The sequence below is a fragment of the Myotis lucifugus genome, unplaced genomic scaffold (genome assembly GCF_000147115.1).
Source record: "Myotis lucifugus unplaced genomic scaffold, Myoluc2.0 scaffold_91, whole genome shotgun sequence".
Lineage (NCBI taxonomy): Eukaryota > Metazoa > Chordata > Mammalia > Chiroptera > Vespertilionidae > Myotis > Myotis lucifugus.
The window spans coordinates 2002609-2016667 of NW_005871139.1; the positions used below are offsets into that span (position 1 = coordinate 2002609).

At 52.6% G+C, this 14059-nt stretch overlaps 1 protein-coding gene and 1 long non-coding RNA gene across 12 annotated transcripts in view; one reads left to right on the forward strand and one right to left on the reverse strand.

Moving 5' to 3' along the window:
• HDAC7 (histone deacetylase 7) overlaps nucleotides 1-6613 on the reverse strand; it is a 43901-nt gene extending 37288 nt beyond the window's left edge. For 2 of the 11 annotated variants that reach the window (XM_023756292.1, XM_023756291.1), the window contains exon 1: nucleotides 890-1233. In XM_023756292.1, the coding sequence (XP_023612060.1) occupies nucleotides 890-1205 (316 nt within the window). In that variant the 5' untranslated portion in view covers nucleotides 1206-1233. Of the gene's footprint in view, nucleotides 1-889; nucleotides 1261-4853; nucleotides 4873-5918; nucleotides 5981-6594 lie in introns of those variants that run through there. The other 9 variants (XR_002829958.1, XR_002829959.1, XM_023756290.1 and 6 more) reach the window with 9 other exon arrangements.
• On the forward strand, nucleotides 2886-6952 carry LOC111826601. The gene is made up of 3 exons (XR_002829960.1): nucleotides 2886-4351; nucleotides 5881-6191; nucleotides 6620-6952. It is a non-coding gene; the product is annotated as an uncharacterized LOC111826601 (long non-coding RNA).
• Nucleotides 6953-14059: the final 7107 nt, after the last annotated feature.

Genomic DNA, 14059 nt, shown 5'->3' on the forward strand with positions numbered 1-14059 from the left:
CCCAGCCCTCCCCCTTCACCACCCCCCACCCCACGCCTGCAGAGGGGAACCGAAGGGTCCAGCCTGTTCCTATTAAAAGAAAACGGGGATGGGGGCGGTGCGGGTTTTGAAAGTTTTTCTTTTTTTAAAAAAATTTCTCAAGGGATTTCCTTCCCTCCTCTCCTCTTCCTCTCTTCCTCCCATTCCTCTCCCCCCACCACCCTCCCCCCTTCTTTCCCCCTCCCGGTCCCTATGAGTCAAACTTCAGCAATGTGCCCAGTGTCTCCCAGTGCATTACAGCGGATCACAGAAATGTTCCAGTCTGTGAGTCGGAATGCAGCCGCCTCCAGCCCTCCCTCGGCTAATAAACTCAGCTCCTGCAGGCTTTTCGCGGCGCCCTCCCTGACCCCCTCCACCCTTTTAGCCGAGGGAGGTCAGATTCAGGGGTCAGAGGCTGAGGACCTCACCACTCTGCTTCCCAGCCTAGTCTGTCAGCCCTGTCGCCTCTGGCAATCTGCTGGGTTAGAGACCCCGTGGCTCCTGGGAAGGGGAGAGGTCCACAACCTGATCCACCAGGCTCTCCTTCCCGTGAGGCATCACCACTGGAAGGCAGGGCGCAACCTCCATCTGACCCCAATCTTCCCTTATTCCTAGGAACCCCAAGAGTCTCAGGATTCTACAGAAGGAGAAATTGAGGCTGAGCCAGAGGCAGAGCCATGCCAGACGGAGAAACAAGAGTCCACAGTGGCCTAAGAGGGCCTGGCCACACCGAGGTCCAGCTTCTGACCGTAGACTCCTAGTTCCCACAAGCACAGCTCCAGCCTCACCACTAGTTGCTAACTGGGATTTTTAGCAGCCGACTTCCGTCTTCAGTCCCTGTGGGTGTCCCAGAGTGCACTTGTTAACTTACCCTCCCAAAGTCCTTTCCTGGCCTCCAAGCCCCCCTGCTGCCTGGCTCCATGCTGCACAATCTCGCTCTCTCTTTTGCTGCTGTTCTGCCCAGTGACTCCTGGTACGTAGTGCTCAACAATGCTAGTTGCTATGATTACTATTATTATTGAAGCCAAAGTGGGCTGCTGGCTGCTCCCCATCGTGTTCTCATTCCTTCCCACTCCCTCACCTTGGCTCATCATGTTCCCTCCAAAAGTGAATGTCCTCACAGTCCTTTCTCCTCCTGTTGAAATCTTTCCAGTCCTCAAGTCTGTACCAGCTTCCCCAGGAGCCATTCCCTGATTGCCATAGCCAGAGGGATCTTTCCTTCCATTAAAGGACCCCACCCCACGTTGTCAGTCTGTCTCAACTCTCCTTCAAGAGTGGACATCCCCGAACCCAGCGACTGCCTTAGTCGTGACGGCATTTCTTGTAGTGTCTTGCTAAGGGCCTTACACAGAATTCAAGCCCCCTATAGTTATTTGCTGAATTGGGACATATTCATGGCCTTCAAGGACCATACCCGAGCTGGACACCTCCAACACACCCTTTTTTACTCATGACTCCCCATGCTGACTCTGCAAGACACATGCTCTTCCACCTCAGGTGTGTTCTTCTACCTCAGGTGTGTTCTTCCCAGCCCTTACTTCCAAACCAGATCACTCTCCTTCCAGATGCCTCTTCTGTGCCCATAGCCTCCAGAAAAAATTGCTTGGTTACTTCAGACACTCAGTCTTTTCCCTGTGTCTCTCTCCTTTAGCATCCCCCACCCCCACCCCCACCCTCTCTTAATCCCCTCAGGACTCCTGTCGTTATTTCTGGACTGAAATCAGGCCTTTGTGTACTCATTTCTACCATGTGCATCAATCATGTATTTATTTGTGAGCCTTCTCTTTCTTTTTGACGTAATCACCGAGCTCTGAGAGATTTGAGCAAAAAGGGTCTCTCCCATCCTAGCTGGTTTAGCTCAGTGGATAGAGCTTTGGCCTGCGGACTGAAGAGTCCCGGGTTCTATCCTGGTCAAGGGCACATACCCGGGTTGCAGGCTCGATTCCCAGTAGGGCACGTGCAGGAGGCAGTCTATCAGTGATTCTCTGTCATCATTGATGTTTCTCTCTCTCTTCCTCTCCCTTCTTCTCTGAAATCAATAAAAATACATTTTAAAAAAGGTGGTCTCTCCCCCTGCCTGTGTCTACCCTGTGGTACCCAGCACCTGACTCTCTGCACACACCAGGACTCACTGCCCCCAAAGTATAGACAGAGAGGAAGATAGCTTGTGGGACCTGCCTCTGGGAAGACGGACTGTGCCCCTCCCTCACTTCCCAGGTTTACTTACCATTTCACAGGCCCTACTTCCCATGACCGAGTCTTAAGCCAGTTTCTAAGTCACATGTCCCTTGCTGGGATATGTTAGAGAGCCTCCAAGAACCCTCAGAGACACGAGGCAGAAAGGTACAGGCTGCCTCTCTCTCCTCTACCCTGGTTACCATGGGAGGTTTTTTTTATAAAAGGCTCTTGAGTGCAGGCTTCTCACAGACTGCTCAGCTCAGCACCTAGCAGAAGAGATGAGCTCTATGGGACCGGCCTTGTCTCACCCGAGTCTTCCTGGAATCTCTGCCCAGTACAAAGTCTGAGGGGCTCCTCTTTGACTCCTCTTTGTGGTTCTGGGCCTACTTGACTTTTTTCCCCTCTTTTTCCTCTTCTTCCCATACTTAGCTTTTTCTTTATTCTTTTCTTTTTTTCTGACTATTTACCATGTAACAGTCTTATATTACCCCCTTGGCAAACATCAGATCATTTATTTTTTATTTTGTTTTCTAATATATTTTTATTGATTTCAGAGAGGAAGGGAGAGGGAGAGAGCGTGAGAAACATCAATAATGAGAGAGAATCATAGATCAGCTGCCTCCTGCACACCCTACACTAGGGATCAAGCCCAAAACCCGAGCCCACAACCTGGGCATGTGCCCTGACCGGGAATTGAACCGTGACCTCTTGGTTAGTAGGTTGACGCTCAACCACTGAGCCACTGGGAAGATCATTTATTCTTAACAATAACCCTTATCGTGGTCATGATTAAAGTATGGCTCATAAAGGGTTAAGAAACCTCACCAAACTTACACAACTAGTAAGTGAAGGGGCCATTCATTCATACAACAAATATTACCGGGTGTCCTCCTTGTGCCAGGATTCAAAGCTCCAGAAGGTCATCTGGTCTAAACTCAGGGCTCGAGATCACTCCTGATCCGGCCATCCTGATATAGCAGCCAAAGCCACAATCCATCCCCCAGTCCACACTCTCCACACACTCTCCACAAAGGCAATCAAAAAGCGCTCTGCCCCCAAAGGCTGGTGAGATCTCTGAGGACCATCTCATTGGGTTGGATTGGGCCTTGCATTCCAGTTTCTGAACCTGGGATCAAACGCCATTTCATCGGGTTTTGAAGGGGCAGATTAATAGAGGGGCAGGTCCCCAACTCCAAATAAAGGGTTTCATGGTACCAGATATAACAAGTGGAAGGCAGGAAGGAAAGGGAGGGAAGATCATTAGGATTTACTGAGCGTCTCCCTTTGTATCATATGCTGTTCAAGGCCCTTTCACTTATGTCTCGTTATTATCCCCATTGTTTTAGTGAGCAAACTAAAACTCAGAAACAAAATGACTTCCCCTAGGCCACAGAGCCAGTAAGTGACTTAATCCTGAATATGTCTGATGCAGAGCCTGCGCAATTTCTTCGAGCAGGTCACAACAACGGGGAACCTGCTGTCAGGTCTGGTAATACGTGGCTATTTGAGGTCCCAGCTGACCTATGTGTGACATCCTAGATGCCAAGTTTTCTTCCTCACTGACCCAGCCCTGTTATCGCACCTCTGGTTCCCACCTTTCACAGTTGTTTTGATTAGGGAGCTACGTAAGTATTCTGGCTAGGATTGGGGGGCGGGTTGTGTGGCTTTGGGATGCAGCGAGGCAGACCCCCATCCAGGATTTCAGGACCTGAGAGAAGAAGTGATAAGCCTCCTGGGCCATAACGGGATGGATAAATGAAGAAGAGGCTGGAGCATGGCTTTAAGTCCATATGGCTCTGGTTGGGAGGCTGATGACCGTGGGGACTGGGGCAGGTGGCAAGAACTAAGCAAGTCCCTTCCCCTGCGCCCCTCCCTCCCTCAGTGTCAACAAAGGTGATGTGGTTTCCCCTGTGGTCTGTCGCCCTAGACACCTGCAGTTCTGAGTATACGTGTATGCGTCTATGTGCCAACAATGCTGTGAGGGGACACAAGGAGAAAGCGGTGGGACAGGATGGGGAGGGGCAGGAAGCCAAAGACAGGCTCTCCTCAACCCCAGGACGAAGAAAGAGCAACGAATATACAAGATGGCAAAGATCACCCCCTTGATGATTCCAGGTGCCCAGGAACATCGGGAGAGAGCTCGAAGAGAGGCATTGTGGGTATCAGGGCCCCTGGTTGGGGCTGGGAGTCAAAGAACTTGAATTCTAGGCCTGGTTCTGCCATTAACTTCCTGGGTCTCACCTTTCTAAGTCTTAGTTTCCTGCTTTGTAAAATAACAATTAATTTGGCTACCTACCTCACTGGGCTGCTCTGAGATCATATGAATAATATATGCAAAAGTTTGGACCAATGTGAGTTTTAGAAGTATTGTCCTGAGAGCATAAGAAATATTATAATTACTTACTCTAGCCCTGGGTGCAACACACCACGTGCGTGCACGCGCGCGCGGAGACACACACTCCACAGTGGAGATAAAGAACATTAAAGGCAAAAACAAAAACACAGCCTCTGCCCTCATATAGATCACAATGTGTTGAAGAAACAAAACAAACACATAAAATACTTGAAAGCCTCTTGGGAAGCCAACTATTTAAAAAATCTCACTATCTGTGCGATCTTGGCCAAGTCACAAGTCCTCTGGGCCTCAGTTTTCTCACCTGTCAATGAGGGAGCTGGTTTGGATCATCTCTACTTATTTTTCTGAGTCTAAAGCAGTTTTCTGATTCTGTTATTCCAAGCGTAAATGGGTACATAGCAAAGAGGAGAGACTTGGGCAGAGCCTGGCGGGAATGAAGCAGGCGAGTGTGGAGCTGGGTTTTACAGGAGCCCAGAAATGTGAGTCAGTGTGGAGGCGGGGGGGTGGGGGGGGGGGTGACATTCCAGGTAGGGAGAAAGGCATGTGCCAGGGCAAGGCAAGGAAGCAGAGGGGTGGCAAACAGATTAGCAGGCTCAGGAATGAGGTTGGTGAGGACTGAGGGAGTCTGGGGAGGAAGTCAGGACTGGAGGAGGAGAAGGGGCAGTCCCCAGGGCTGAGGCAGCTGAGACAGAAAGTGGGGGAGGAATAGGGGTGGGAAGACACTCTCTCAGCCCCAGAGGTCGGTGCCAAAGCCCATGCAGCCAAACTCCACCCAGGAGAGGGAAGGAAAGGTTCCCTTGCCAAGAGGCCCCACCCACCAGAGAAGGCCCATTCCTCCCTTCCCCTTTACCCCAGTCCCACCCCCAACCTGGAGGTAAGTGAGGGTCCCCTGAAGCCAGAGCTTCATTAGTGATGGAAACAAACAGCTGGGGTCACTGCCACCTCCCTCCATAACAATAATGTCAGCACAGTAATAATAATAGTGATGGTGATGATGATGACAATGAAATAAACTACTCTTCACTTGCCCTGTGATAAAACCTCCCAGCACCCAAACCTCCTGATACTCGCCGGTTCCATTTATTAGAATCTTTGTTCCTAAGAGCTTCAAATGATTTACAAGGTTATCTAGTCTGTAGGATCCCCCAACCCCGATAATATATCAAAATCACTTGGAAGAATCTGTGAAAACAGATTCCTGTGCCTCCTCACAGACCTGCTCAGACCCTTTGGGGTGGGGGGTACCCAGTAATCCGCAGCTCCCAGGTAATTCTAAAGCGTGGTTAGGTTTGGGACCCCTGGCCTAATCCAAACCACTCCTTTCACAGATGAGGAAACTGAAGACCCGCGGGGGAAAATAACTTGCCAGAGATGACATGGTTAGTCATGAATCAGAGAGGGGAGCAGGCAGAGAACTCGGGCGTCCCAGCTTCTAGGTCAGTGCTCCTTCCACAGCCCGCACTGCCCAGCCCGGAGATGCCTGTGCCAGCAGAGATTACAGTCAGGGAGGCAGCCACCAGGCCATACACTAATCATGAGCAAGAAGAAATTCGTCTGAGTTGCAGAATGTTTTTCCACAGCCAGCTCACGATTACTCGCTCCAGTGGGCCCCTGCAGGGATGCTGGGGTCCACCCACAGGTGAGCCTGGGGCTTCGGCTTTGCTCCATGCCCCCAACAGCACCCCCTGTAGCCCCAGTGGCTACATTGGCTGGAGGGCAGGGTCCTGCCTTGTTACAAATTGTAAAGGTGCCTCTTAGGAGGCACTTGTCTGTAGCCAGGGAACCCCCAGGGAAGACCTTAAGGAGGTCCTGGCCTACTGGCACTCACCTCTCTTCCCTAGGAGTGGTTTTGGAGTGGGTTTGGACAGGCCCCTGCATGTCCAGGGAGTGGAGGCAGGAAAGAAGCAATGAGCTGAGGTGAGGGTGAAATGGGGTGAAGGTGGCTACGAAGGGACATGGGTGGGAGTGTCCTTACTAAGACTTTGAAGTACTCCACCCACATGTGACCACCACTGCACTCTTTCTCATCGAGTGTAACTTACTTATTGAGCGTCTACTCTGTGCCAGGTTCTTGGGCACGGCACCGAGGCAAAAGAAGCCACAGGTCCGATCATGGAGGAATGCATCTTTTCCTGGAGAGCAGGAGGCAGCCGAAAAGAGCCTGGATGAGAGCTGTCAGACAGGGGCTCCCACAGCGGGTGTTGCCAAGGAGACGCTGGGTTCACAGGGTCACAGCAGTTCCGTGTTGGAAAGGACCCAATGGATTACTGGGTCCTTTAGCCGGGGCACTAATCCTGCTCTGACCTGCCCCCTCCGTGCCTGAGGCAGTAGTTGGGAGGCTGAGAGACAAGGCCACTCTCTACTCTTGGGCAGACCCCGAGGATGGGCTCCACACTGAGCTTTAAAGGAACCATTTAGAAACCTGTAGAGGAACGGTGAAGGGAGGCTGCGGCATACTGTGGTTAAAAGCAAGAATTTGGAGTCCGGCTGCTTGGGTTGGTGTTGGTCGCTCACCCACTGCGTGAGCTGCAGCACGGAATTTGACCTCTCGGTTTCCTCATCTGCAGACGGGCGGTGTGGAGTGCCTGCCATATTAGGGTTGTTGTGAGGACTCCTGAGATCAGGACATGAAGTGCTCAGCACAGAGCCTGACGCACACAGGGCTCTGCTGGGGATGGAGCTCGGTGCTGACATTAGTAACAGGAGACAGTGTCCTGTCTCTTCTGCCCCTCTAAGCTGCAGTTTTCCCCTACAAATTCAATCTCAGTGATGCTGACCTAATTTATGCAAAGGAATCCAAATGGGTCTCTAACCCAAGCTGACCCCTGCGGGGCGTGCCGGGTGGCTGGGCTGGGCTAGGGGTGTGGGGACACTTGCTGGACCCACCCTCCCGAGGTCCTCTGGTATTGTCTCAGTTGCGTCAGAGTTGAGGGGAACCTGGACCCGGCTGCTGGGAATGCCCAAACCGGCTGTAGAAAGAGCCTTGCCTCCTCTCCCCAATCCTGGCAACAGCACATCTGGAGTGATCTGCACATCTGGCTGCATCCCTGGGGTAATAGCCACAGCTGCTGACATTTGAGGGAGGAGAGATCTAGCTCCTCAGCCAGGGCCTGGGGGGCTATAAATAACTAGCTAAGAGGACCAGGGGGACAAGGTTGACCTTTGGGGGGGGGCGGGAGCGGCTGGCAACTTCCCCCACCCCCTTGGGTCCAGAGCCAGAGTTTTAGCAAAACAGGAAGAGGCAGCAGCAGCAGCTGCTGGGAAAGTAGGAGTGGCTCCTCTTCCCCCACTTGCCTGGGGCCTTCGGATCCCAGCCAGGACCTGGGAGAGGTGGAGTCATCTAGGCGGGAGAAGCGGGGCAGACCCGTGCAGACTGTGGTCCCAGCTCCTGGTGCCCTCCTATGGCTCTTCTGGGGCACAGGCAAGAGAGAAGGAAGTGGAGAAGGGCAGCCCAGTGGGCTGTGCCCTCCCTCCTGGCTCCCTCCTATTCCCTTTCTGTTCCCCTATCAGTGGGACAACAGGAAGGACAGACATTCAAAATTGAGCATAAAATACATCTGCTGACCCAGCCAATGTATCTACAGGCCCAGGGGCATGTCAAGTCCGCCTCCCTCTCTCATCCCCTTCCAGCCCACAGGTGGGCTGGGCCTAAGCGCCGGTGCTGGGAGAGAGGGCGCTAGACAGGAGGAAGGATGCCTCTGGGCTTCTGGACAGGGGCCCAGGGCCTGGCCTCAATGAATGAAGAACTTCTCCATGAACTATGGAGGTGGGTGGCTCTGGGTGACTGTGTGTCTGGAGTAACAGGGCATCACAAAGACAAGCTCTGGAGCGCCATACGCCAGCCCAGGAAATGTTGCCTTGTCCAGGCCACTGGGCCACTCAAAGTCTGTCCTGCGTATCCAACTGGGTGGTGATATCTCCAGTGGGGTCTGCATCTAAATCTGTGGGGACCTGTCATTGCCTCAGCCTGGAGCCCCGAGTTTTGCCTGCAGGGGGGGTCTAGATCAGCACTGTTCAAAAGAAACAGAATGTGAGCCACACATGTAACTTTAAATTTTCTTTACGAAAAGAAAAAGTAAAAAGGTGAAATTCATATTAATAGTGTATTTATTTAACCTAATATATGTAAAATATTGTCATTCAACATGTAATCATAACAAAAAATTGTTAATAGTTTACGTCCTTTGTTTCATACCAAGCCTTTGAAATCCAGTTTAGGTTTTATACTTATAGCATATTTAAATTCTAATTAACAAAATTGCAAGTGATCAAAAATAAAATAAAAAGCCTTAGCCAGTTTGGCTCAGCGGATAGAGCATCGGCTTGCGGACCGAAGGGTCCCAGGTTCGATTCTGGTCAAGGGCAGGTACCTCGGTTGCAGCCTCCTCCTCGGCCCGGGCCCTGGTGAGGGTGTGTGCAGGAGGCAACCAATCAATGTGTTGCTCTCACATCGATATTTCGGTCTTCCCCTCTCTCTTCCACTCTCTCTAAAAATCAATGGAAAAATATCCTCAGGTGAGGATTAAAAAACAAAACAAACAAACACACAAAAAACCATAACAAAACACAAAATTGCAAGTGCTCAGTAGCACGTGGGCTAGTGGCTTCTGTATTGACCAGCACAGGCTTAACTTAACCTCTTTGTCAGCCCGTGTAGTCTCTTGCTGGGAAAGAGGCTCAAGAAGTGGAGGAGGAGGCCAGTGAGGTCAATATTAAGAGTTAATTTGCTCTAGGAGGAGGGCCACCTACTTTGATTTTCAAGCATCTATTTCTAGACCTAGAGCCAGTCCTACTTTATAGGCAACCAGGGAAACTGAGTCACAGAGCAGCATCTTCTTAGAAAAATGGTCTCCTCCTCCTCTTCCCAGCCCTCTTCCTCCAAGCTGGAGGTTGGTAGAATCTCATTTCCTCTTCAGGAGAACTAGCCTCTACCCTCTTTCCCCTTCCAAACACACCACCAGGCCCAAAGGTATTAGGGCAGCAGAGCTAGGGAATAAAACAGGAGAAGCTAATTTGGAGAGAAATACAGAGTCAAGCTGTGGACATGTGGATTGAGGTACTGGTGGTTCAATATCAGGGTTGGGGGGGGCGGATTGAGTGGACAGTTACTCTCTGGACCTCTGAATAGGGGGGAGGACAAATAAAGATCTGGGGTCATCGGGGAGAGCTGGAGTTGTAGGTAGCAGTGGATGAGACCACCAGAGCAGGGGAAATAGGAGAGAAGGGAAACCAAGGGGACCCGGAAGAAGGCTAAACACAGACACTTGAGAAAACAAAGGTTTCAGGTGAGCAGAGGGGTGGCAGCCACGGAAGGAGGTTGAGAGGCAGCAGTCGGAGAGGTCAATGAAGCAGGCGTCAGCGCCCTGTCTGAATCCAAAGGGGGGAAAAATGTCCAAAAGGAGAGATTGGGCGCAATTGGAATGGACAATGCTTTAAAATCATTCTTATAGAGAGAGCTCATATGGATTGATAAGAAACACTGAAACAATGCTAGACTAAGTTCAAAGCACAGAAACGACTCTTCAGGGAAAGAGGAAACAGCTAGTAAGCAAAGGTAGGGAAATGTTCAAAGTAACGCCAATTAAAACAAGATAAAGGTAGAAGCCACTTTCAGACATCAGTGAGAGTGTGGTGAAATGTACACGTTGTTGGTGGTGGTGTAACCTCTTTTGAAATCAGTTTGGCAATATATAGTGGGAGCTATAAAATGTTTTTTACCCTTTGGCTCAATAACTCCACCCAATGTACCTAAACTGTCTTTCTTTAGCCGAAACAGAATGGAATAAGTGCATAATGATGTCCACCACCACACGATTTGTAATGGGGAAAATTAGAAACAATTTGAACACCTACAGCTGGAAAATTGTGAAGTAAATTATATTTCCACTTAATAGAAAATTATAAAGCTGATAAAAAGATGCATATGAATGCAGCCTAGTATCTCAGGAGAATATAGATTCGTGTATGCCCTGTGATGGCAACTGTCTTAAACACACACACACACACACACACACACACACACACACACACCATAAGCACAGAGAAAAAGATTCAGAGGAAATGCATGCAATAGTAATGATTATGTAAGGTGGTATGAGTATACACATTTTTCTAGTTATTTAATAATTGCCAACCTTGTAAAGAGCTGTGGTGAGTGGGGAGACTGGGCTACTCGTAGGCTCCTGACATCCCCTTGGAGGTGATGAATTTGTTCACTTAGCAGGTGCAGGTATATACTGGGCTCTGTCCATGTGCCAGGCACTGTCACTGTGGGTGTTAGCTCAGCGCTGTCCTGATGGGAAAAGCCCAGGTTTTCGGCCTGGGTTCCCAGGTGCTCTGGCCACTGGAAGCTCCTGGCGTTCCACTGGCTCCTGTGTCCCTGCTGAGCAGGACTTTGTCCTGGTCCTGGAGGGGCAGCCCCAGAGAGCAGAACCAAGGTAGGTCAAGAGCAGATCCTGGGCAAAGGGAACAGTGTGTGTGGGTAGCAGTGGCCCAGGGAGGTTGGGGGAGGGTGGGAGGGATCGCCAAGGAGCTTAGGGGATGGGAGGGCTGCTCTGCTCTGGGGGAGGGGTTGGCGGGCTGTGGTCAGCCACCTGCCATTTCACATCGCCTGAAGGTGACATGAGATGTAAGTAGGCCATCACCTCCACCGCCCCCCACAGGAACTCTACCTGGGCCCCCACCTACGGGCACCATCTGCCCGGGAAGCCTCCTGCTCCTCCCCCCTCAGTTATCTTCCTACAGTGACACACTGGGGCCTTGAAATAACACGTCTTTATTTACGCCATCATTTCCACATCATTTGCCTATGATTCATTTGTTGTCAAGAGGCATTAAAACCTCCAGGCCCACCTCCCAGGCACCCACCAGTCCCTGTCCCCCACTCCTGTGTACTGGCCTTCCTTGCCCAGATCTCACCCTCATCCCTGCTCCCTGAACCCAGCATCCCCCAGTCCCACCTGCACCCCCACCCCAGCTCCTCCCTCCCGGCCTTTGTTGGGGAGTGGGAAGCAGGGGCTGGGCTGTGAAGGGCCCAGATCACATCTGTCTGCTTCCCGGCCCAGACCCTGGCCTGAGGGAGTCCTCCAACCCTAGGACGGGGATGACCTCATGCAAGCAGGAAGCCCTGGGAGAGGGAAGACGCTTCTCTTTGCCTAGAAGCAGGAAACCGTGGAACCCCCAGCCTTTTCTGCGACCCCCCACCCCTCACTTCCTCAGGCTGGATTTTCCTCATACCTCAAGGCTGGTCCCTGGGTCCCTCCCCCTCACTCTGTTTCCTACATGGCACACGGGTATGAAGTTTCCACCATGCGTGCACGTGTGTGTGTGTGTGTGTGTGTGTGTGTGTGTGTGTGTGTGTTGCGGGTAAGAAGAGTTGTCTTTCACACACTCATTACCCAGTAAGGCTTTGGGGGCCCCCAGGCCTCCCAGGGGAATCTAGGTGAGCCTGGGGAGCCGTAAGGTGGGGGCGGCGGGGGAGGAAGAGAGCGAGGGGCGAGAAGGGGGCTGCTAGAAGCGGGGTTGGGGCAAGGGGAGCTGCTGTGGTTGGGTTATCTGATGTGAGGAGCCAGGTGTGCTCTGGGGGTGGGGGAAGAGCCGCCTGAGAGGCAGAAACTGCAGAGCGGCCTGGAGACACAGAAACAAGACAGGCTGAGCGGCACTGAAACAAGAAGGAGACAGAGGGAGACCAAGTCCCTCCCCATCAGAGACTGGCTTTCCTTCTGAGTTCCGGAGCCCACCCACGGGGGGGGGGCAACGTCCCCCTGGCCACCCTGTTCCTTGGTCCCCTGCCCCAGGGACACCAGCTCCCCAGCTCCCAGAGAGGCAGGCAGAGGTGGGGGTGGCCAGGGACTGTGGCCTGGGGACAGGGTCCGGCCTTATCCATGAATCAGAGCAGTTGGAGACAGTTGAGGGTCTATAATCTCGGTTGGGGGTTGACGGGTGGAGGAGGTTTTGCAGGAGGAGATAATGGGGCGAGGCAGAGCCCTGGCCTGGAACAGGGGGCCCAGGGCCAGGAGCCCCTCTACCAGCTCCCCCCCACAGGGTCCCCTGCCTGGGGTGGCTCCACTCAAGACAGAAGCTGCCCTGCTGCCCTGGAGCTGGGAGGGGCAGGGTGAGCAGGCTGTGTGCGTGGCTGGGGTGCCATCCCAGTCCTTCAGTGAGAGGGCCCACCTGTGAGCTCCAACTCCCACCCCCTTCAGCCTTGACTTGGGATGTGTGTGTGTGAGGAGGAGGGTGACCCCTGTAAGGAAGAGGATGTCTGCGTAGAGGAGAGGATGCCAGGTGGTGATGAAAATAGTAGTAAAGGCTAATAGTTCTCAACATTTACTACTCGCCAGGCACAACTCTAGACGCTGTGTATGGACTCACACCTATGCAGTGGGTACCATTATCTTCACTTTAGGGAAGAGACAGGACAAGTACAGGTTGCCGGCAGCCCCACAGAAGTTCAGATCCTGCTCCCCTCGGTGCTGCTTCTGCCGTCCTCACCTGCTACCCTAGATGAGGCCCGGCCAGGCACCGTGCTGCAAGCCTTTCTTGGTGTTATCTTCACAAGGACTCTATGTCCCCATGCACAGAAGAGGAAAACAAGGCCCAGAGGGGTCAAGTAATTTCCCCCAAGTTGTACAGCGAGTGAGAGACACTATCAGAGGCAGACGATCTACTTGTAAAGTCCATGTTCTTATGCACCACCTTGGCTGCTTCCCTCCAGGCTGGGAGTGGCAGGGAGCGGGCCTGGGAGAGCACCTGAGCTCTCTCTGCCTTTGCAGCCCTCACAGCCTAGCACCTTGCTGGCTTGTGGTAGGAGGAGTTCAGAGAATGAACTAACAACCAAGAGAAACAACAGCGAACGGACACCTCCCAAGGCCACTGATATCCTGCCTCGCGACAGCCTTCCCTCCCCTCCCATCCACTCCTCTACCACCTCAAGGCTTTCCTGTCAACACAGCAGAAGTCAGCGAGTCCCTTGGGGTGGGGTCCCTATCAGAGCGGAAATGGGGCTGGCCTCTCTGCCACCTCCTTTATCTCGTCTCCCCATCCCCACTTTATCACCCAGGGCTCTTCCACTACCCCCTCCCTGCCACCTCTGTGGGGCTCCAGGGGGAGAGAGGGGAAGACATTTAAATCAGTGGGATGGGGTGGGACTGGGGGGGGGTGTGGAGAAAACAGAGGGACCCCAGGAAGGGGTTGCCCTGACACTCTGAAGCTGGTGCTCACAGTCCTGCAGGCCCAGGATGGGCTAGCCTTGGTGGCAGAGCCTCTTCTGATGGGCTGCTTGATCGGGTAGGCAAATGGAGAAACAGGAACCAGGCGCAGACATGGGGCCCCTGCCTCCCCTCACCCGAGCCCTGAGCCCTGTGCCAGCTGCCACAGATGTTCACAGGCATCTACAGGATTCTTAATTAGATGGGGTGGCACAGGCCTTTCCAGATGTCTTTAGGATTCTGAGTGCAAGTGAAGAGGGCAGTGGGGAGGCCCCATGGAGCTAAATGAGGATGGCCAGGC